We start from the raw sequence: 20,702 nt of genomic DNA, 5'->3' as shown, positions 1-20,702 counted from the left end.
GAGTTAGACAGTAAACTGTGTCTCTGTAGGAGTTTTAGTGAATCAGAAGTGAATCAGCTCCTATAGCTTCTCATCTCCTTCCTCCACATCCTTCAGGCTCAGCACCTCCAGAGAGCCTCGGCCTTTGGTCTCACAGCGGATCAGCTCATCGATCTCCCTGTAGCAGCCGGGATCCACCAGAACCACCTGGTGGGAGACACGGAGGTAGGGTAGAGAGCAAAGGTCAGTGCGGTTCAATGAGTCACAGCACTTAGCAGTGTTAGCTGAGATAGCAGAGGTTAGCAGCAGTTAGGAGAGGTTAGAGATTAGAAGCAGTTAGCAGGATTTAGCTGTGATTAGAAGAGGCTAGCAGTGGTTAGCAGGGGTAAGCAGAGGTTAGCTCACCATTTCCAGCTCTTCGTCAAACTCCTCGCTCTCCACCACCTGCAGCAGCGGCTTCAGCTTCTCCCTCAGCCTCTTGGCCTCCTTGGCCGGCACCGCCAGCCGCAGCCGCATGTGGGCTCTCTGGATCTCCATGGTCTCCTTCAGCTGCCGGATCACTTCCAGGGCCTGGAGGGAGCAAACAGAGGGAACATGGAGGAGCTGCAGACGTACAATCCTGCACCAAACTGTGTCTTTAGCAGAAAAAACACAATTTCATCAGAAGAACTTTTTAAAATTACAATAAAAAAGTATTTTTAATGAAAAAGTCGTTGATAGAGTTAAGATCTGTCATGAGCAGCTCAGTCCGTGTCGTTTTATTCTCCTAAACGGACTCAGATGTTTGCTCAGTGTCCTGCTGCTGATAATACTTTAACACTGATGTGTTAAAATTTTAATTATATCCTTAACTATAAAACCAAACAACAACTCCTCATTTTATTTTTTGTTACGTAAAATTATTACTTAATTCTCCTAATATTACAACTTTATTCTGGGAAAGTTAACGCTTTTATTCTATAGTCGTATGACTTTATTCTCATTTTACTACGACTGTATTCTTGTGGAATACAGTCGTATTCCACAAGAATACAAGAATGGAACAATGACTTTATTCCACCGTACAGTTGACCTGAATTTAAAGTCCAAATAAATAGAAACATTCTTGCCAAACAAGATGGCCGCCCTGGGCGTGCTAACATCACTCTGACCCAATGAGTGTAATGGGGGGGGGGGTCAGATTTTCTAAAAATTTGATCTTCAAAAAGCAACAATTTTCTGCTTTATTATCTGAACAATTATGCTGAATATTTATTTAGTGCTAATTCAACCCAATTCACCCCAGTCTGTATTTCAACTCAGTCATTATGATGTTTAATTTGACTTTACTTCAGGTTTTGCTTCTTTTTAGTGTAAAACACACTAAAATGGGTTATATAGAGTCTTAAAACATGTTAAAAAGATGATAGTAGTTATGATTTTGTACAACAGCACCAGATATTTCCACTTCCTGTTTGGAGTTGTAGGGTTCAGTTTTCCCCGCTAACCTGCTGCTTGGTGCTCTTGTTGGGCTTCACAGAGTAGTGGATGTCCTTCATCGCTCGCTCGATCAGACTGACTGTGTAAGGCCTCTTAGAGTTTGGATTCACACACTTCTCCGCCACGATGGAGGCGATGTCTCTGAACATTGTCTCCAGCTGGCTGTGCCTCTCCTTGTCAGACACCTGGAGTTCCCCTTTGGACAAAATCTGTCATAAAAAAAAACAACAGAACCAAACGTTCAGGAAAAGATCCGATTGCTAGGGTTAGAAACTCCTCGTGCTTTATTCACCTGCTTGCAGATTTCTGTTTGATCACCTGTTCCAAAAGCTTTGACCAGGTCATCCTTCTTCGCCATCTGACCTTTGGAAACATTGACAAAGACAGAGTGTGTCTGCAGCACCTCGTCCAGGTCATTCTCTCTGCAGTAAAAACAAAAAATAAAAACGTTTGCTTCACCCAACGGTCAACCGAAAACAAACAAACAAAAAGGAAAAAACAACCGCATTCTGAAAGTCTCACAACTGCTTTCAAAACGGACAAATAACCCGTTTAAACCCGTAAAAAGTCAGAGAAAAGTCCCGGATAATGGAGTTTTAAAGTGACTCACGCGCCTGATCTCCAGTTCATGACTTTATTTTTGTAACAAGCGATTTCAAACCGCTTCCCGCCCTTCTTCATCCGAACCACAGCGACGTTGGTCAGCCGGATCTGGTTTGTTGGAGTGAATATAGACATGTTTTTGTTTGATAAGACACTAAAGAAAATGTCTTCGAGTTGCTGCGACAGTAAATAAGATATGACGTCAGCGGATGTGTGTCTAGAAGGAGGAACCGGTGAGAAATGTGAAATGTGGAATAATAGTTCCGCTCCCCGAAACTCTTTCGATATCAGCGCCAAAAACTCTCAAAAAACTAACATTTATAAAATATATTTTTAAAAAACAGCTATACATTTCTTCATTTATTATAGTAAATGAAAGCTACAATTACGTTCTTAAATTAGAAATGGATAAATTACCAGCTACGTGACTAACTGTAAACACTGATGGATTGATTTTGCTGTACTCTTGTGGCCATTAGAAAAATGTCAGAAATTATTTAACTGGCACTGATGTAAATTGTCAGAAAAACAGCGGTCATTTCATTGAGATAATTTAACATTTAAAGACATTACATAAATTTTATTAAACTTTTCGTTCTTCCGTGATAGCAGAAAATAAAACCCTAGTCTTCATTGTAAAGTTCATAAAGTTTATCTGTATCTGCTGCCGTCCAGTGGTCGTTTCGAAGAACTACGTTTTGAGGGAACAGCTGAACAGCAGGAGTAAATTTCCAACAATTTCAGATCTAAAAAATATTTTAAAATTAAAATTTGTTTAAAGCACACAATCTTACTTAAAAGTTAACATTTTCTGTATGAACGCTCAAAAATAAATGTGACTATTCAAAATTGGGCCAAAAATTCTCACAAGGACAAACATTTTAATGCTTTTTCTCAGATGGATTCCTAAATAAGCTGACATTAACTAACAATAATAATAATAATAATAATAATAATAATAATAATAATAATAATAATAATAATAATAATAATACACATAACTTTGAGAAACGTAAAGAGCTGTCAAAGACTTCGACTCCCAGCATTCCTTGCGGCCAACCAACATGGCAGCGTACTACAGCACAAGCTTATGAGGACGTAGTATTAGAAAGTTTTCCCTTTTTGCAACCATGTTAGCTTTGTTTACAGTTATTTCCTTTCTTACGGGCTCTTTGTCTACCTCCGACACTAATGGTGAGTTTATTTAAGCGTTTGCTTTAACTGAAAAACTCTTTTACGTCTTCCTGTTTTGGTCGAGTCACACTGTTTATTTTTGCCCCAGATAATTTAAGGCGGGTTTTAACGCCTTTTTGTCTGGAGACGTTGGGCTGGTTTTTGTGGTTTTGGTGAATATTAGAAGAGTCAGTTGGACGTTTTTTTCTCCGTGCAGTCCCACAGGATGTCCGCAGTCCCACTGAAAACTATCTGCTGTGGATGTGGAACAACAGACTCTACGTTTATTCTGCTGCTGCTCTGCTGTTGGGTTTCTACGTCTTACTGCAGGTTACACGAAGGAAGGTGAGTCCCGTCTTAGTGACGTCAACACCACGCAGCATTATTGTTCTTCATTAATCCTCTCTGTTGTTGCCTTTTCAGATAAATCATACAAAAGATTCTGGTACAAAGGATTCTGGTTTGAAGGTTCAAAAAGCTGCAAAAAGCAAAATCAGCTCAGATAAAGATGGTGACGTTCAGCAGGTTACACAAGGAAGGTGAGTGTCTTAGTGACGTCAACACAAAATTACATTAATCCTCTCTGTTGTTGCCTTTTCAGATAAATCATACAAAAGATTCTGGTACAAAGGATTCTGGTTTGAAGGTTCAAAAAGCTGCAAAAAGCAAAATCAGCTCAGATAAAGATGGTGACGTTCATGTTTCAGGGGTTAAAATCTTCTGTAAAAACAAATCAAAAAACAAAAATCAGAAATGTTGAAATTATTCTCAAAATTTCTTGAGAAAGAAAACTTGGAAAATTCTGAGCTTCAAAAGGTAAAACCTTCTGACTTGTGAAAAGTTTAAAATGTTTCAAATGTTGTACATTTTTGACTTTTCAAAATCAGATATTTTTTCTATAATACTGAGATTAATCTAAAAGTTTCTGAGTTTTTTTGGGTGTAAAAAAATTCTGCCAAAAAACTCAGACATTTCTACAATAATTTAACATATTTTTAAGAAAAAAGATGGATGTTCTCTGATGTTGGACAGTTGCAAATATGAAAGGAAAAAATCTACATTTGAAAGATGAAAGATAGGATATTTATGAATTCAGAAATCTGTCAGAAACAGCCCAGGTGTCCAGTGTTTATAAAGTCAGACATCCACTAAAAGTTTCTGAGTTTTTTTGGGTGTAAATTTAAAGTAGGCCTAGTAAAAAGTGTAGGACAATAATATATGAAGGAGAGGAAGAAGAAAATGGCCACAATGGAGTAAATTTCTGCCAAAAAACTCAGACATTTCTACAATAATTTAACATATTTTTAAGAAAAAGATGGATGTTCTCTGATGTTGGACAGTTGCAAATATGAAAGGAAAAAATCTTTTTTATTAAAATCTACATTTGAAAGATGAAAGATAGGATATTTATGAATTCAGAAATCTGTCAGAAACAGCCCAGGTGTCCAGTGTTTATAAAGTCAGACGTTTGCGACAAATTCAACTTCTTGACCTCAGGGAATGTTCAAATGTATTTCTGATAAATATGTGAAATTAATCACATATTTCCCTCTGTCCTTGTGTTTTTCTGTTTCTCAGGGTTTCGCCTCAGAGCTCTCACAGGAGGTGCAGACTCTGGGTATCCCAGCAGAGGTGATAGACATGAAGGACTACGACCCAGACGATCGACTTGCAGACGAGGTCAGCAAAGTCCAAACACGTCCGATTTTTACTTCAGGATTCCTGCAGAGTCGGGAAAACTGTCAGAGTCTGGAATTAGATTTAAGTGCTTTTCTGATCTCTTAAAAAAAATCCACAGAATACTTTATTTTATTGTAACATCACAGTAGATAGACAAAAAGGCAGGAGTAAATTTCCAACAAACAAATCTCAGATGTTTTTTTTAGAAAAAAGGTTAAAATGTCTCAGTTTGAAAAGTCAGACATTCAGTCAGAGTTTCCCTGTTCCATGAAGGTTTCCAGCTCTAATTTCTACGCTCCCTGTCTGTCCGTCTCCTTCAGTGCGTCAGTAAGTCCGTCTGCGTGTTTCTTGTGGCCACATACACGGACGGACGTCCCACTGAGAACGCCGAGTGGTTCTGCAAGTGGCTGGAAGAAGCTTCCACCGACTTCCGCTACGGCAACTCCTTCCTCAAGGGGCTCCGCTACGCCGTGTTCGGCCTCGGCGACTCCGTCTACGTCGGCCACTACAACACGGTCAGATCAGAACCAAGCAGAACCAAAATGGCTCGACAGCTTCGTTTATTCTGCCGGCTCCATTCCCGCCGCAGGTGGGAAAAAACGTCGACAAGTGGCTGTGGATGCTGAGCGCCAGGCGAGTGTTGAGCAGAGGAGAGGGCGACGGCAACGTGGTGAAGAGCCGACATGGCAGCGTTCAGGCGGACTTCCGGGCCTGGGAGGTCCGGTTCCTGAGCCGCCTCAAGGCTCTGGCCAGAGGGGAGAAGAAGAGCTGCAGCGGGAACTGCAAGAGCGACGCTTCCTGTAAGAACAGGAAGAAGCACGGAGCGCAGGAGGAGGAGGAGGAGAACGGATCCGAGGTAACAGAAAACCGGTGACAAATACAAAATCTTACCGAGGATTTTTGTCTGGTTTCCAATGCAAATATCTAAAATATCTAAAATATCCAGGTTAGTTTTATCTTAAACTAAGATGAAACTTTATTTTCTGAATTTCAAGGCGTACTGTGTTTTTTTTTTGATAAGATTAAAGGCCTTTAAGTGAAATATGTAGTCCAGAAAATACAATAGAAGTAACTTTTAGAGAGACGCAAATCTTTCTGTGTCCTTCAGTCCGATTCCAGTTTTTTTATTCAAACAGTTTAGAGATTTGTTTTAAATATAAATTAAATCACAGCTAGGCCTGTCGCATCCTTTTGCTGGATGATAAATTTCCCCCAGAAGGTATCGCGATAGGCGATAATATTTTTGTGTTGAAACCATTTTCAACTTTAGATTCTAATCAACTGGAAGACATTTAAAAAAAACAAAACAACAAATCTAATGAATTATGAAGTCTCTGTAAGCAAAATTGTCCTTCAAAAATAAAAAAGATTACATGACAGAGAACAAAACTCCAGACTGAAAACATTCATCATCCAGGTTATGATGGAAAGAAAGAGAAAAAAGATAAATAACCAAATGGAAATGATTGATTTATTGATTCGTATTCACAAGACGGATAGATGATGCAAACCAACAGAATATTTATTTTAAACAATTCTGTAGCTTAAACTACCTGCCTGACCTTTTCTTAAATAAAAGAAAGCCAAAAGTTATTCCAAATATAATTTTACAAAGAAATTAAGAAGACTAAAATCAATTTTGAATCGATTCAGAATTGCCAGGGCTTGAAATTGGGCTTAAGTTTTTTTCTGCACCTTTGTTGTTCTGTAATGTTGATGAAAAAGTTTTAGTTTCATTGGTAAATTAATACATTTACAACATGGGAAAATGAGATAAACTGCCGGAGGAACTGGTCAAACACAGACCCTCAGTTCCTTCTCAGAGATAAAAATACACTTTCCATAACAAAGACATAAATAAAAATACATCCAAACTATTGGGAATGTTTTAGAGTTATTTTCACAGGGTGATAACATTTATTGTGTTTTAGTCTGGTTAAAAAAGGGCCTTTTTCCTGTACTTTCACATCTCCAAATAAACATAAACACAGTTAATCGATCGGTTTTCAACCAGTTTTCACTGAGGCTGTGTTTGCTCATTTACAGTGAGGGAACGTAAAAGAAAAGGAAAATCCCATGTTCTCAGAGAGACTCTAGAGAATAAAGAGAAAAATAAATAATAATATGTATTTTTTAATGTTTCAGGTGGAGCTGATTGAATCCAGCAGTGAGGAGGACGAGTCCGGCTTGTCGGATGAGAAAACGTTGCGCTCCGTGGTCGATGTGGAGGATCTGGGCAACATCATGAATAACGTCAAGAAAGCAAAGGTCAGGTTTCACCCACGATTAAAACGGCTTTTTGAGCTGCTGGAGAAAGTGTGTGCAAAACTTGACCAATATACCACTGATGTAAGAAAACACAATTTTGTTTCCGTTAACCGTTCCAGGCCGAATGAAGCACCAAATTTGCAGCATCGTAACTCCGCCACACTTTACGCCATCTGAAAAATTCCATCGGCTTCTGGAAGGGGAGATGATGCACTTTCCAGCCAATATCAGGTTATTACTAAAAGTGAGCCGATCAATCGGCCACCAATCATAATCCGCAGATTTCCGTGAAAAAGTGTCTGATCGGTGATCGCCGATCGCTGACTCTTGTTACCGATCACCAAAACGATCACATTTATCTCACGTCGCAGCCTCTGTGTGAGTTAATCTCTTCTTTCCTTCACACGGCTCAAGAGCGCAGCAGCAAATCCTGTCGTGTGGAACTATAACGCTCTGAGCGAACGGGGGAAGTTTGCGTGTTGCGGCAGAAAATTATTACGGGGGAGCAGCGCGTCACAATGCATCAATAAAACAAATCTAATATCCATCCATCCATTTTCTGTTCACCCTTCGTCCCTAATGGGGTCAGGAGGGTTGCTGGTTCCTCTCCAGCTACGTTCTGGGCGAGAGGCGGGTTCACCCTGGACAGGTCGCCAGTCTGTCGCAGGACAACACAGAGACACACAACCATTCACACACACACTCACACAACCATTCACACACACACTCACACCTAGGGAGAATTTAGAGAGACCAATTAACCTGACAGTCATGTTTTTGGACTGTGGGAGGAAGCCGGAGAACCCGGAGAGAACCCACCATGCACAGGGAGAACATGCAAACTCCATGCAGAAAGACCCCGGGCCGGGAATCGAACCCAGGACCTTCAAGGCAACAGCTCTACCCACTGCGCCACTGTGCAGCCCCAAATCTAACATGACATTTAAAAAACAAACACTTGACAGAGTTTGTCAACATCGAGGCTCAATGCAGGAACAAAAGGACATCCGGAGCAGCCAGACAGCAGGTAAAGTAGCACAACTACCAACACTCAGCTGGATTAGCATCACGGTCAGAAAGCTAAACAAATAACCCAAAAAATAATTCAAGACTTCGAGCTGGAAGTTTTTCTGATGCTGGTTCTGCTCTTGCTGTTGGACCGCCTTGTCACAGACGTCCACCCGACGGTGAACTCTTACTCTGCTTAACGCTGCAGCATGTAACTAAAACAGAACGATTTTAGATGTGCATTAAAACCTTCGCTGTCCTAACATTAGACAGATAATCTCTGAAAATAATCGATCTCCTCTCTGCACATTTACTCGCCTCATTCAGAAACAACCAATCAGAACCAGCAGTAACCAGCTATCAGGAGGTTTTGATTTAGTAAGTCAGGATTGTTTATTTTAATGCAACCTGCACTTGATTTTCAATGACTGTCTGTCTCCTTTATTACTTGACGTTATTCAATAGAGGCAGATTTATTTGACTAATAATTTATGGAACTGAGAGCCGTACTGTTAAATATTATTTTACTGATTTCAGGTTTTTCAGTCGTCCTTTTGACTGAATAGCTGCTGCTTTGGGCCTGCAAGTATTTTGTAAGCCCAAAGCCTACAAAATAAATTCACCTAATTTCTAAATTAGGTGAATTTATTGCCAGATAATTTTTTTAATTTTGCCGGATCGTTTGGTATCGTTTCTACCTAAAGTGAAAAATTAACAAGTAAATCCAGGTGATCGGCAGAGATCAAGGATGATCGGTATCAGCAAAAACCTGATGGCAGCTTCCCTAACATTACGGTAATTTCACAGAGGCTCTCTCTTCATACACGGTAAATTGTGAAAATAACTTGCTAGATATTGAAAGTTCCAGTTGCTATGGATGAATATATTTACTCACAGGACGTTTAAAGAGCTGCGTGCAATTAAAATAAGCAAAAATATAAAATAACATTTGAAACTCGAGGGGAAATTATTTTCTAAATTTCAAATTGTGCATTCGAACCTCGTTGATGTTTCTCACACAGCTGAAGTTTGTCTCCCTACGTAAAAAGAAGCTTCTGCATCTAGATTTTAGCTGATGTTCAGGATTTACCAGGTTAAGGTATGAAAGCAGCATCGTCGCCAGCATCCGTTCTGACTTTTTCCAGTGAAAATGGAAAAAGGAAATCTGTCAGTGAGGGAGAAGCAGCAGATGGTTTGATCGACTTCAGACCACGGCGGAGAAGAAATGGAGGCTTGTGTAAAATCTGCGCCGCCCACTCCACAGATCTGTGAGGGACGGGTGAGTCAAGACGGGAAACTGGAGGAAAGAGACGTTACCAGTTCTGCTTTCCCGGGGGTCATTTCGAACGAACAAAATGATTCATTCATTTTATTTCCTACCTTGTAGCTCTAAAACCTAAACCAGTATAAAAACTGGTTTAGGTTTTCTGGAATTAGATGTTTCTGCCAACTCTGTGGTTCAACTTTAAAAAGAAAATCCTGCTGCTTTCTTCTGATCACTGATCTTAATTCAAGAATTAAAGCAATTTGATTTAATTAATTGGTGGATTTTTAAAAATGTATTTAAAAAGTAAACTGGCCTTAAATATGCTAATCACAGGTCTTAAATTTTGGCTTATTTTGGTCTTAAACAACAGATGTCAGATGTAGTTGCTTTTTTCCCCTAATCATTCACCTTCAGGAATTTGTGTAATTTGATCGATTGGTGGATTTCTAAGTTTGGGATTTATGCTTTGATTTGTCTTCAGTAAAAACAATGCATCCTTAAAAAGTCTTAAAGTCACATATTTAACATTAAGGCCCTAAAATGTCTTGAATTCATTTTAATAAAGTAAGTTGGCCTTTAATAAGTTAATCACAGGTCTTATATTTTGTCTTGCCAGGATTATTTAGATATTTTACGTATTTATTTTTCTCTGACTTTTCTGTCAGGCAACAGTTTGTAACTCACTGCTAACATAGCCTTGCTAGCTGTGTAGCTCTAAACCTAGCAAGCTAGCTACCATAGCCTTGCTAGCTGTGTAGTTGTAAAGCTAGCAAGCTAGCTAACATTGCCTTGCTAGCTGTGTAGCTCTAAAGCTAGCAAGCTAGCTAACATAGCCTTGCTAGCTGTGTAGCCATTAAACTAGCAGGCTAGCTAACATAGCCTTGCTAGCTGTGTATCTGTAAAGGTAGCAGGTTAGCTAACATAGCCTTGCTAGTTGTTTTGAGCCAAAGTTCAAATTTATTGCCAGTTGGCTGGACTAAGTTCATACATTTTAGTGGAGATAAAGGTCTTAATTTCCCCTCATAATGGTCTTAAAATGTCTTAAAAAGTCTTGCATTTGAGTTGGAAAGCTGCAGTGACTCTGCAAATTTTACTTATTTAACATTTTTTGGACAGATAAAATAAAACAAAGAACACAATTTATTCTATTGCTGCATTAAGGGAGCAGAATTTACACATCAGGTCAGTTTGAACGGCAGCACATGCATCATGTTAAGAAAATAAAATCCTTACATTTTATGTGAAATATCACAAAATATAAAAAACAAACCAGTAAGTGTTCAATTTGGCTACAACTTCATGCAAAGTTAATGCAGTAGAGTGGATTTCCACCTTAATATTGCTCATTATTTGCAGAATTTTCAAATTATTTGTAAACAAACTTGCCTATTTGCAGAATTTTCCAGATGTAACTTTAAACGGAGAGCGTCGCGTCACTAATACATTTTGTGATGAGCGCAGATCTGCATCTGTTTCCTCTTCGTGTCCCGACTGGATGTGTTCTTCCTCCCTGATGTTGGTCTTCATCAGTTTTTGTTTGCGTCCCGCAGAGCGCCATCGTCTCTGTTGTTGGACTGATTGATTTTACAGAAACGTTCACAGCGTCGTCGCAGACCAGCTTCTGTTCCTGCCAGAAAGCCGCTGCTCATGTGTCGCCAGGTAGAAACTGTTTGAAATGGATCGTTAATCCAAACTGCTGCGTCGTTTTCTTTTCCAGCGTTTCGTCCACAGGAGGATAATGATAATCTCTTCAGATTAAGGATTAAAATGAGTTGATTCTGTCAGGAACTTTTTCTTTCACATAAATTTACAACATGTGGAACATATCTTGTTTTCTATGTGATAGTTTTCTGTTTAAAACAAAAGTACAGTTTGTTTTTCTTTATTTTTTAAGGAGTGGACAGAGAATAAAACCCAGACTGGTTAATGTTTTGTTCCCAGTTACTAAAACATATAAAAATAATTTTAATAAAAAAATGTGCAGCGTTTTTAATCATGTTTATGTTTTTATTAATTAGAAGAACAACAAAAGGACAATTTCAGTACAATTTTTATATATTTTTGCATTGGCAGTTTTTAAAATATATTTAGTTTCCATAAAAACATGTAAATGTACATAAAATGTTACATTTTGGGGATTGGGAGGGAGTTACTTTTTTTTTATCAATAAAGCAGCAAAAGTATATATATATAAAAATTGTTTTTTTTTTTTATCTATCCAGAATCTTTTAGGTCATTTTGAACATTTAAAAGATCCATGTGAAGCTTTTCACTCTCAGTATCTTCAATATTTCTGTAAAATAAACATTTCTTTTCACTTAAAGCAGCTGATCGACACAGAAATCGTTTTTGTCTTTATTCACTCTGAATTCCTCATAATCTGAGAGCTCAAAGTCAGAAACCTTTAATTAGATTAAACTTTTTTTTCTTTATTATTCTTTATCCTGGAAAAGCTTAACTGAAGGGAAATCCTTGAACATCCTTGTACCCTGAATTAAAACCCATCCATGCAGAAATCTGCACACCGTCTCAAAGCGTCGGTTTAGTTTGGACGCGTTTGCTGACACGGGATCGGCTCCTTCGCGGCTCCACTGGGGCGACGCGCCGACATTTAAATCCCGGCGGACCGGCGCAGGAAGTGGCGGCTGCACAGTAATTGGTGAAGCTGTCGTTTTTACGGGCGGCTCGTTAATCACACCTTTCTGCTCGCGGCTTTTCTGGGGATTATCGATCCTCTCTTTGTGAAACACAGTATGTCTCTGGGATGTTTAACTTTTTAAACAAATTGCATTAATGGGATGAAAAGGTGTTAATCTGTCAAATAAATGGGATTCAGCAGATTTAACAGCAAAACCAGAACCTGCAGGTAACGGAGGAGAAACCATCGCATCCAAACGTTTTTCCAGGAACGCCAAAATCGTTCAGCTTAAAACACTTTTGGGTCACAAAAGTGTTTATTTTTGTTTAGGTTTATCTGCCCAATAGTAATATAAAGTAAAATGTAATTCATTGTGGATAGAAAACTTAAGGAAAATGTTTTGCACCATTATTTTATCATAAGCCAGGCCTCCAGTTTCTAATTTTTTTGGGTTGATTGTTTTCTTTTTTATGCGTTTGAGTAAAAATACTTTGGTGATTGTTGTTGAAGTTACTTCAAAGTTAAGAGGAACGCAGAAGTATTGTTAATAAATATAAAATAAAATTTATCTTTTCTATCTCATACTTTTTTTTTAAAGAATGTTATTTAAAATTTTATTCCAATGTTTCTTTGTTTTATAGAACATTTTTCCAATAATTTATGGGTTTATTTATTTAAGTTTTGTCCCTTATGGCCCTCCGTATATCAGAGCTTTGCATCAGTGTGAGGACTTGGCATGAAGCACAGTGAAACTATAATACCAGCATGAATCCATGCCACTTGAAACGTATTAGTCGTTGTTTGGGTTTGCACACGTTGATACTGATGGATGGTTTTATGAATGTATTTTGGTTAAAAAGCCTTTTGTAGAGCAGAGTTCCCCCGACGAGGAGCTGGCAGTGTGTTGTCTGTGTGTAGATGTTAATAAATTACCCTCTAACCTTCGGAAAGTAGGAAAGAAGCTCTAAAGGAGTGATGTGAAGTGAAAACTTGCCAGCAGAGCAGAGAAAGGTCATAAAACCCGACCAGTTCTTTCCCACACAGAGTAAAATGTCAGAGAAATGTCAGATACGGCGACCTGAGGAAACACGGCGGCATGCAGGAACAAAAATTCTCATAAAATTAATTTTTTACAAAAACAAAAGGGTATTTATAAACCTTCAGGCCTGAAAAATAGAAGTAGAAATTTTTCATTAAGCAGAGAAGGGAGAGATTACAAGACTGTTATTATTCCCTTTAAAATATAATCGATACTTTTATTAAGTTCAAAGTGCATCAAAGATGAAGTTTATATGGTTCATCTTAAAGTAGAATATTTTATCCTCTGATCAGGGGAGAATTGATTTTGATCGCTGATTGATTGGCCTGTCACAATAACAAATTTTGCTGGACGATAAATTCTCCCAGAAGTTATTGCGATAAATATTTCTAATATTGTTTTGAGACCATTTTCAAGTAACATAATAGTAATAATGACTTATTGATATAAGCTTAAAATTCTGGTGAACATTTAAACACTGGAACTGGAAGACATTTTAAATGTCCAAGATGAATAAAGAAAACAAGTGAAACAACAAACAAAATGAATTATAAAGTCTCTGCTAACAAAATTATCTTTCGAAAAAGCACCAGACTGAAAACATTTATCACTCAGTTTTTGATAAAAAGAGAAAAGAAAGAGGAAAAAAAAGAGAAATCAAGCAAATGAAAATGATTGAGTTTCGCTTAATTTATCATGCAACTAATTGATTTATTGTTTATTGTGACAGGCCTGCTGGTTGGTTTACTGGTGCATCACCAAGATAAGAAAAAATAGGAAACATAGTCTTTTTGTTTTTTCTTTTTTTTCCCCCACCAGGGGTCCTTTTTGTGGGCTCTAGTGTCCCTTTTTTCATAGTAGGCTGACAGGAAAGGGGGAAGGAGAGGGGGGAAGACATGCGGCAAATGTCGTCGGGTCCGGGAATCGAACCCGCGACGGCCGCGTCAAGGACTGAAGGCCTCCAAACGTGGGGCGCCACCGGAGCACGCCCCGGAAACATAATCCTTTATTTGTCCCTGAAAGGGGACAGAATGGAAAAATAAATTACAATAAAAACCATACAAGGTAGAAAAGCACCAAATAAGACAAAGCTAGAAATATGAAAATATCAAAATATACGCACACAAATATACAGTGATCTAAAATCAGAAAAATCACTTCTATACGTTGCAGCTTATTGTTTTTGTCATTAAATTTCCAGATGTGCACAAAGCATCTTCATCAGTTTCTCAATAAATAGAAAATGATTTGAACAAATAAATGTTCTTCTGCAAGAAGCACAAAAAAAGAGATTTACATTTTTAACATTTGGGTTACAAAAAAAAAACCCATGTTACTTTCAGTTGTCAAAACAATCTATTCTTTCAACTCCTGGTCATATTATTACGCCCCAGTTAAACCTTTAAAACAGGTTTTACGTTTTACAGGGTGTGAAAGAGGATCAAGGAGATGGGCAAATGGTGAAACTGTCCAAACAGAATGGAGTGATGAAGACTGCAGATGAAGAGGAGAGAAGGGAGATGATCACCCCGGCTCTGAGGGAAGCACTGACCAAGCAAGGTGAGGAAAAACTGACTTTTATGTAAAAAAAAAAAAAAAAAACTGGTTGGAAAACCACAGGAGAGGACATTGAAACGTTAAAAACAGAATGATTTAATTAGCTAGCAAGTTCTTCTTAGATCCTCAGCTTCATTTTAACATTTAAAGATAGGAGAAAGAATTGGAAGCTGAAATGCCTGTTTATAGAAATTAAGCGGTGATTCTCCATGTTGCCAGTTTTTGGTTTAAAAATCTACAGAAAGGCCAGAAAGTGATGCACAAATAAACACGTGAAGTAAAAGAAACAGCGACTCCTTCTGAAGTGTCGATAAATACTTTAAATCCTGCCGACCTTTCACTCCACAACGTTATTTTTATTTATTTTTAAGCAGTTAATGAGGCAAGGTGGTGAAACATTGAACTGCTGCTGCGCACATTACTCTTCCGGTTGTTGCTAGGCAACCGGAGAATGACTGAGTTGCTAGGCAACCAAAGAGCGAGTGAGATGATTCCGCCAACCTGAAAAGATTCAGGCTAAAGTCTTTCCTCTGCCTAAATCTCCCAGAATGCTGTGCGGTTCTGGATCAGAGTTCAGTGAAAATATTGAATATTTTATTGGACGTAAAATCAAAGATTCAATCATTTATATAGACACAGACATGTCTATATGACTATATATAGATCACATGTATATAGCAATTTATATTGTTATTGATTTATTATTCAGTACTAAGTTCCTCAAAAATGAGTGAAAAAGCATCAAAAACCCTGAGAACTTTAAATTTGTTGTTTTAATTTTAAAATTGGAGAGATGATTCTCTAACTTTCTGCCTGCATTTGTTTAACAACCATCTTTCAGAAACCAAACCTAAAAAGATCTTTTATTCATAAGTATCCATCTCCATCTTTTCCGCAATTTGTATTTTCTAATGATTTATTTATGCCAGAGTTTCTAGAGGATTACGGAAAGCTCTGTCAGGTTCATCCTGAGCAGAACAGAGGTTTACAGTGTAAAGACATGCTGGTCAGAACTGCTTGAATTACAATTATTTAAAATAATTATATAATAAGTTTGACTAGAATAGTATGTTTGGCTGTTTGAAAGGCATTTCTGGTTTGATCTCACTGAAGATAGTGATTCCTTGTCTTTCCCATTTTGAACATTGGCTAAAATAAGTGGGCAGGTTTTCTACATCATATTTAACCTCCAGGAATCAAAACTAAAAGTTTCTAGACAATCTGATCAACTTAAAAAAACAATTTAGATTAAAATATTCTTTATTTTTTTCCTACTGAATCAAATTACAGGCTGGATTTCTGTAAAAATGTCATGTTTGTACCATCAGTACCATTCAGTGCCGTTTTCAGGCAGCATTTCCTGCTGATAGCTTACAGAACCCGCTATAAATAGCGCCTCTTAGCGAGGCTTCACTCCGTTTGACCAAACAATGACCCGTTTCATGTGCCATGTTGGCAGCAGCCACTCCTGGCAGGTGGTTGGTTTTATTTGGAAGTGAAGGACGGAGGATGGAGGTTTTGGCTTCGTTTCAGTGGCGTTCGGTCTTGAGGGAGACCATCTTCCTGTTTCCATTTTCTTAACACGGTGCACACGCAAAAGTCACATCCTGCTGAAACTACTGCTGAGTTCCCAGCAACGTTTTAACCCACATTCAACAAAGCTCAGGATCTTACAACTTTACCTACTTTCTACAAGTTTTTGTTTATTTATTTTTTTGTCTTCTGTTTTGGTGATATTGCTTTCTACCATTGTTGCAAAGTTTACCAAGTTTGTTTGGTCTAGTTTCCTAAAATAAGACAAAACTAACATATAAGTAACAATTTAGCAAGAAATAAGAGCTTGTTTTAAGTCATGAATTCCTTAATACTCATAAGAAAGTACTAGTCCCCCTGTCTTGTAAAAAGTGAAATAATCTACAAGAGGAGCTAGTACTTTTTAAATCACCATTAAGGAATTATTTATGTAAAGAAGTCCTTGCTACTTGTTTGCTAGTTTTGTCTTATTTAGATGTTTGCAACAGAAACTAAACAAAAATACTTGGTAAGATTCTGTTTTTTGTGTAGGTTTTTTGTCCAACCTACACTTGTGTGGAAAGCAACAATAAATTGTCTCAGAATGATAATATTGTTGTTTTGTGAGCAATTTCGAGTAATATGATGGTAATAATAATACAGGAACACAAACCCAGAAATCAGTAAACTTTACATTCTAATGAACATTTAACACTGGAACTGGAAAACATTTTAAATATCTAAAATAAACAACAAATAAAATGAACCATGAAGTCTCTGAAAATGTCCTATGTACAAATTTTCTGCTGTTCTTTGTCACAATTAGGCCATAGATTAGTATGAAGAAACTTCTAGTCATTTCAAAGCTATTCACTTACTTACTCATCAACATGTTTTGACCTTTCCTCCTTCAGGTTATAAGTTAATTGGAAGTCACTCTGGAGTGAAGCTTTGCCGATGGACCAAGGTAAAAAATAATTAGACATTTTCTGCCAACTCGGCCACCAAACCTGCCTGAGTCTCAGTCACATAGGTCTGTTTGTGATCCTAGTCTATGTTACGAGGGAGAGGAGGTTGTTACAAACACACGTTTTACGGCATCGAGTCGCATCGCTGCATGGAGACGACGCCCAGCCTGGCCTGCGCAAACAAATGCGTCTTCTGCTGGAGGTATGCAACCATTACAGCACACAGTACGGTGAATATATACATAAATCTGTCTGAAAAGAGGCTCAATATATAACAGAGGTGTGTAGAGTAACCAAAGGTTGTACTAAAGTAAGAGTAGTACTACGTCAGCATATTTTTATTTGTTATTTTGCTAAAGAGACGTTTGGAAGTGAGTTCTGTATTATTTTAAGAGTACTTGGCTTTAGATGGAAGCTTAAGTAGGTAGAATATTCCACTGCGCCGTTACCTAGCAACCCCAGCCAAGCCCAACCTGTTACCTAGCAACCCCAGCCAAGCCCAACCTGTTACCTAGCAACCCAGTCCGCCAGTGGGAATGTTATTTTCTTTAACAATATTCAGGAATTATCGACTTATAACAAGCTCATGTATTTTGCTGAAAAGATACTTGGCTTTAGATAGAAGCTTAACATATCATATTTTTCTGTTTCCTAACTAAAAACAAGAAAAACTCAAGCCTGCATCCTTTTCTGATTGCATTTTTGATAATACTCGTAAAGAGAGGTTGGTGAAGTAAATTGTACTCAAGTAAGAGCAGCATTACTTCTTCTTATATTTACTCAAGTAAAGTAAAACGTTGCCGTCCAAGAAATAAAAAGTAAGGGTAGAAAAGTATTTGGTAAAAAGTCAGCTCAAGTACTGAGTAAGTGATCAAATCATCAATCAGTTAATATTTAAAGATTACATCATCAGAAGCACCAACATATAAATTAAGTGGAAATTTTTTGTATTTTAAAAACCAAAATGACAATAATTCATATAAGTAACAAAAATAATAAAATCTGGCAAAATAAAATGTTTCCAAATCAGTTTCTTTCAATAAAAAAAAAAAACTTGTTTGTTTTTCATCAGTGGATGAAATAATCAGCCAGTGGAACTAGAACTTTTTCATTTATATTAAGGAATTATTTACTTAAAACAAGTCTCTATATCTTTCTAAAAAGTTACTTTCAAGTTAGTTTTGTCTTATTTCCAGTGCACTGAAATATTGGCACTAAAACCAGACAAAACTACTTGGTAAGATTTTGTGTTTTTGCAGTGTGGGCTTCGTTCTTGTTACTACAATAAGCTTTGTCTGACCAAATACGTGTCTTCATCTTCCCACCTGTTGCTGAATGAAAGTAATCATTGCGTTGAGTTGAAATGTGAACGCTGATTGGTTCTGAGCGTTGAGTCTCCTCCGGTTTGGTTTCAAACAGCGGCTGTGTGGAGCTGGAAAGGTTGCCGTCGGATCGTGCCGCGGTGAAACCGCGCGGCTGTCGCCACAGATCTGCCTTTCTGTCTGAAGGACGACATGCGGGATGACAGGAAATGAGCTATTTCAGGGCGCAGATGTATCACTGCTCCTGCCCTCACCTCGCTGTCACAGCAGCTGCTGTTAGATTGTTGAGAGTAACATCAGTGGACTTGATGACGGTACTTGGAATAGACCGCACTGTCGTGATTTATTATAAATAGACATCAATGTTAGACAACATATCTCTTGTTTTAAAAGAGTATATTTTCAATTACATTTGTTTTTTTTTCTTTGAAGGAAGACCTAACCAAAAAGGCCTGTCATGGTAACAAATGATAAATGTTGCTGGACAATGTTATTGCGATAAATGATAATATTGTTTTTTTATTTAAAAAAAACCCATTCTCAAATATCAATAAACTTTAAATTCTAATGAACATTTAACACTGGAACTGGAAGACATTTTAAATATATAAAATAAATGAACCAAACAATAAAAACAACAAAGAAAATGAATCATAAAGTCTCTGCAAACAAAATTATCCTTAAAATAATTAGCTAGTTGAGACCAAAACACCAGACTGAAAACTATTATCATCCAGTTTTTGGTAGAAAGAGAGAAAACGATAAATTACTGAGTTTGTTTTAATTTACTATGCGATTAATTGATTTATTAATTATTGTGAAAGGTGTGGGCATGACATTATAATTTATAAGGTAAAAAGTCAAATTGAACATCTAAGTACATAAATATAGTAAAAAATAAAAATTTTTACTAACGCTCATAGAAATCTCCAAAAACCCTGAAGTTTCATCTTGGACTTTAAAGATCTCAGCTGTACGAATATAAAATGTTAAAGTTTATTGGAAAACGATTAGAAGAAGATTAAACAAGCATGGATTGTGATGACGGGTGTTTTGATTCTTTCATGCACGTTTGAGAAATCACTTAATCTCCATGGCAACCATTTAGCCTTGCAAAACGCCTGGTTGGACTTAGCCCCGCCTTCTAGTCGCAGCTCCTCCCACACTGAGCTCCTTCAGACTAGCCAGCAGTGATTAGCAAACACCAGTGAAACGACTTCCTGAAGGCGGAGCTTCAGAAAGAGAAGGTTGTTTTTTTTTTTAAAGAGACAGAGGCCCAATTTGAAGGTGTTAAATTGCAAAGTCAGATTTATTTAAAGTTATTTGACAACTAAATCGTAACTAAATGTAACATAGTTTGTTGAGTTTTGCTATAAAGTGACACTATATTCCCCTTTAGAGAGTATTAAGTCCAGTATTAAAAAATGGCAGGTGTGACTAAATCCATCCAACAAGATGCAGGATCAGGTTAAGAGCTTCTTCAGTATTTTACTTAAACTTCTTCTTCTCCTTGTCTCTGGTTTCGTCTCTAACAGACACCACACCAACCCGGTTGGCACCGAGTGGCGCTGGAAAATGGACCCGGCAGAAAAGATCCTGCAGGATTCCCTGGAGAAGCACCAGAACATGATCCGACAGTTCAGAGGTGAGCGCTCCAGCAGGTTCTGGGTCGAACTGGGAGAGCGTGACGCCGTTTGGACCTCAGGAAAACGTTCACAGCAGTTCCAGACGCCGCCTCTGTTTATCATGCACACTTCGCCGCCGCTTCTGTTTACTGCTCACGACCTTTTGTAACCTTCGGTGTAATGAAGCGGAGAGAAGATTAAAATGCGGCTGTTGTGCCTGCTGTTTTGTTACAGTAGCTCATAAATCACTTTTCAAGCCGTGTCCCTCACACACATGCTGTGTATTTTCTCCTTTTGGCATCCTGACTTCACTTTGTGCTCGCTAAACTGAGATGCTGGAAGCCTGTTTAGACGTTTTATGATTAGATAAGAGAACAAACATGATTAGTTTTAGAGTTTGATCTGATTCCAGGTTGGCAGAGAGCAGCTGGTCGTTGGGCGAAAGCTCAGCAAAAATAAAAACGTATTTTCATCCCAAGAGTAAAATTTGACCACATTTTGAGCAAAGAGGCGGCGAGTTGCGTTCGGACTTTTATGAAACTAAAAACAGTTTTAGAAAAATACTCCCAATAAAAATGTCCATA

The 20,702-nt window shown here is 37.9% G+C and overlaps 2 protein-coding genes across 2 annotated transcripts in view; one reads left to right on the top strand and one right to left on the bottom strand.

Annotated features, from left to right (window-relative positions):
- Positions 1–15: 15 nt before the first annotated feature.
- sbds (SBDS ribosome maturation factor) lies at positions 16–2,288 on the bottom strand. Its single transcript, XM_044120137.1, has 5 exons — positions 2,069–2,288; positions 1,751–1,880; positions 1,467–1,667; positions 385–549; positions 16–186 (listed from the first exon to the last, which is right to left on the bottom strand). The coding sequence occupies exons 1-5, from the start codon at positions 2,194–2,196 to the stop codon at positions 61–63; spliced, it is 750 nt and encodes a 249-aa protein (XP_043976072.1). The 5' UTR covers positions 2,197–2,288; the 3' UTR covers positions 16–60.
- An 812-nt stretch (positions 2,289–3,100) lies between these two features.
- Positions 3,101–20,702, top strand: part of tyw1 (tRNA-yW synthesizing protein 1 homolog (S. cerevisiae)) — a 36,750-nt gene continuing 19,148 nt past the window's right edge. Inside the window, exons 1-11 of the mRNA XM_044120333.1 lie at positions 3,101–3,255; positions 3,452–3,579; positions 3,658–3,759; positions 4,732–4,914; positions 5,235–5,429; positions 5,504–5,770; positions 7,060–7,182; positions 14,562–14,694; positions 17,118–17,170; positions 17,255–17,373; positions 20,029–20,138. Coding sequence (XP_043976268.1) covers positions 3,192–3,255; positions 3,452–3,579; positions 3,658–3,759; positions 4,732–4,914; positions 5,235–5,429; positions 5,504–5,770; positions 7,060–7,182; positions 14,562–14,694; positions 17,118–17,170; positions 17,255–17,373; positions 20,029–20,138 — 1,477 coding nt within the window. The 5' untranslated portion in view covers positions 3,101–3,191. The remainder of the gene's footprint in view (positions 3,256–3,451; positions 3,580–3,657; positions 3,760–4,731; positions 4,915–5,234; positions 5,430–5,503; positions 5,771–7,059; positions 7,183–14,561; positions 14,695–17,117; positions 17,171–17,254; positions 17,374–20,028; positions 20,139–20,702) is intronic.

This window comes from Gambusia affinis, linkage group LG06, assembly GCF_019740435.1.
Source record: "Gambusia affinis linkage group LG06, SWU_Gaff_1.0, whole genome shotgun sequence".
NCBI classification, from domain to species: Eukaryota; Metazoa; Chordata; class Actinopteri; order Cyprinodontiformes; family Poeciliidae; genus Gambusia; species Gambusia affinis.
Note: the sequence above shows the minus strand (reverse complement) of the source record. Positions and strands in the feature narration are given on the sequence as shown.

Bases quoted from the DNA above. Each gene is read 5' to 3' on its own strand.
- sbds (XM_044120137.1), bottom strand. From the start codon at position 2,196: ATGTCTATATTCACTCCAACAAACCAGATCCGGCTGACCAACGTCGCT. The intron at 1,881-2,068 runs GTGAGTCACTTT...TTTTTACTGCAG, and splicing joins ATGAACTGGAGATCAGGCGC to AGAGAATGACCTGGACGAGG. The intron at 1,668-1,750 runs GTGAATAAAGCA...TTTTTATGACAG, and splicing joins AAACAGAAATCTGCAAGCAG to ATTTTGTCCAAAGGGGAACT.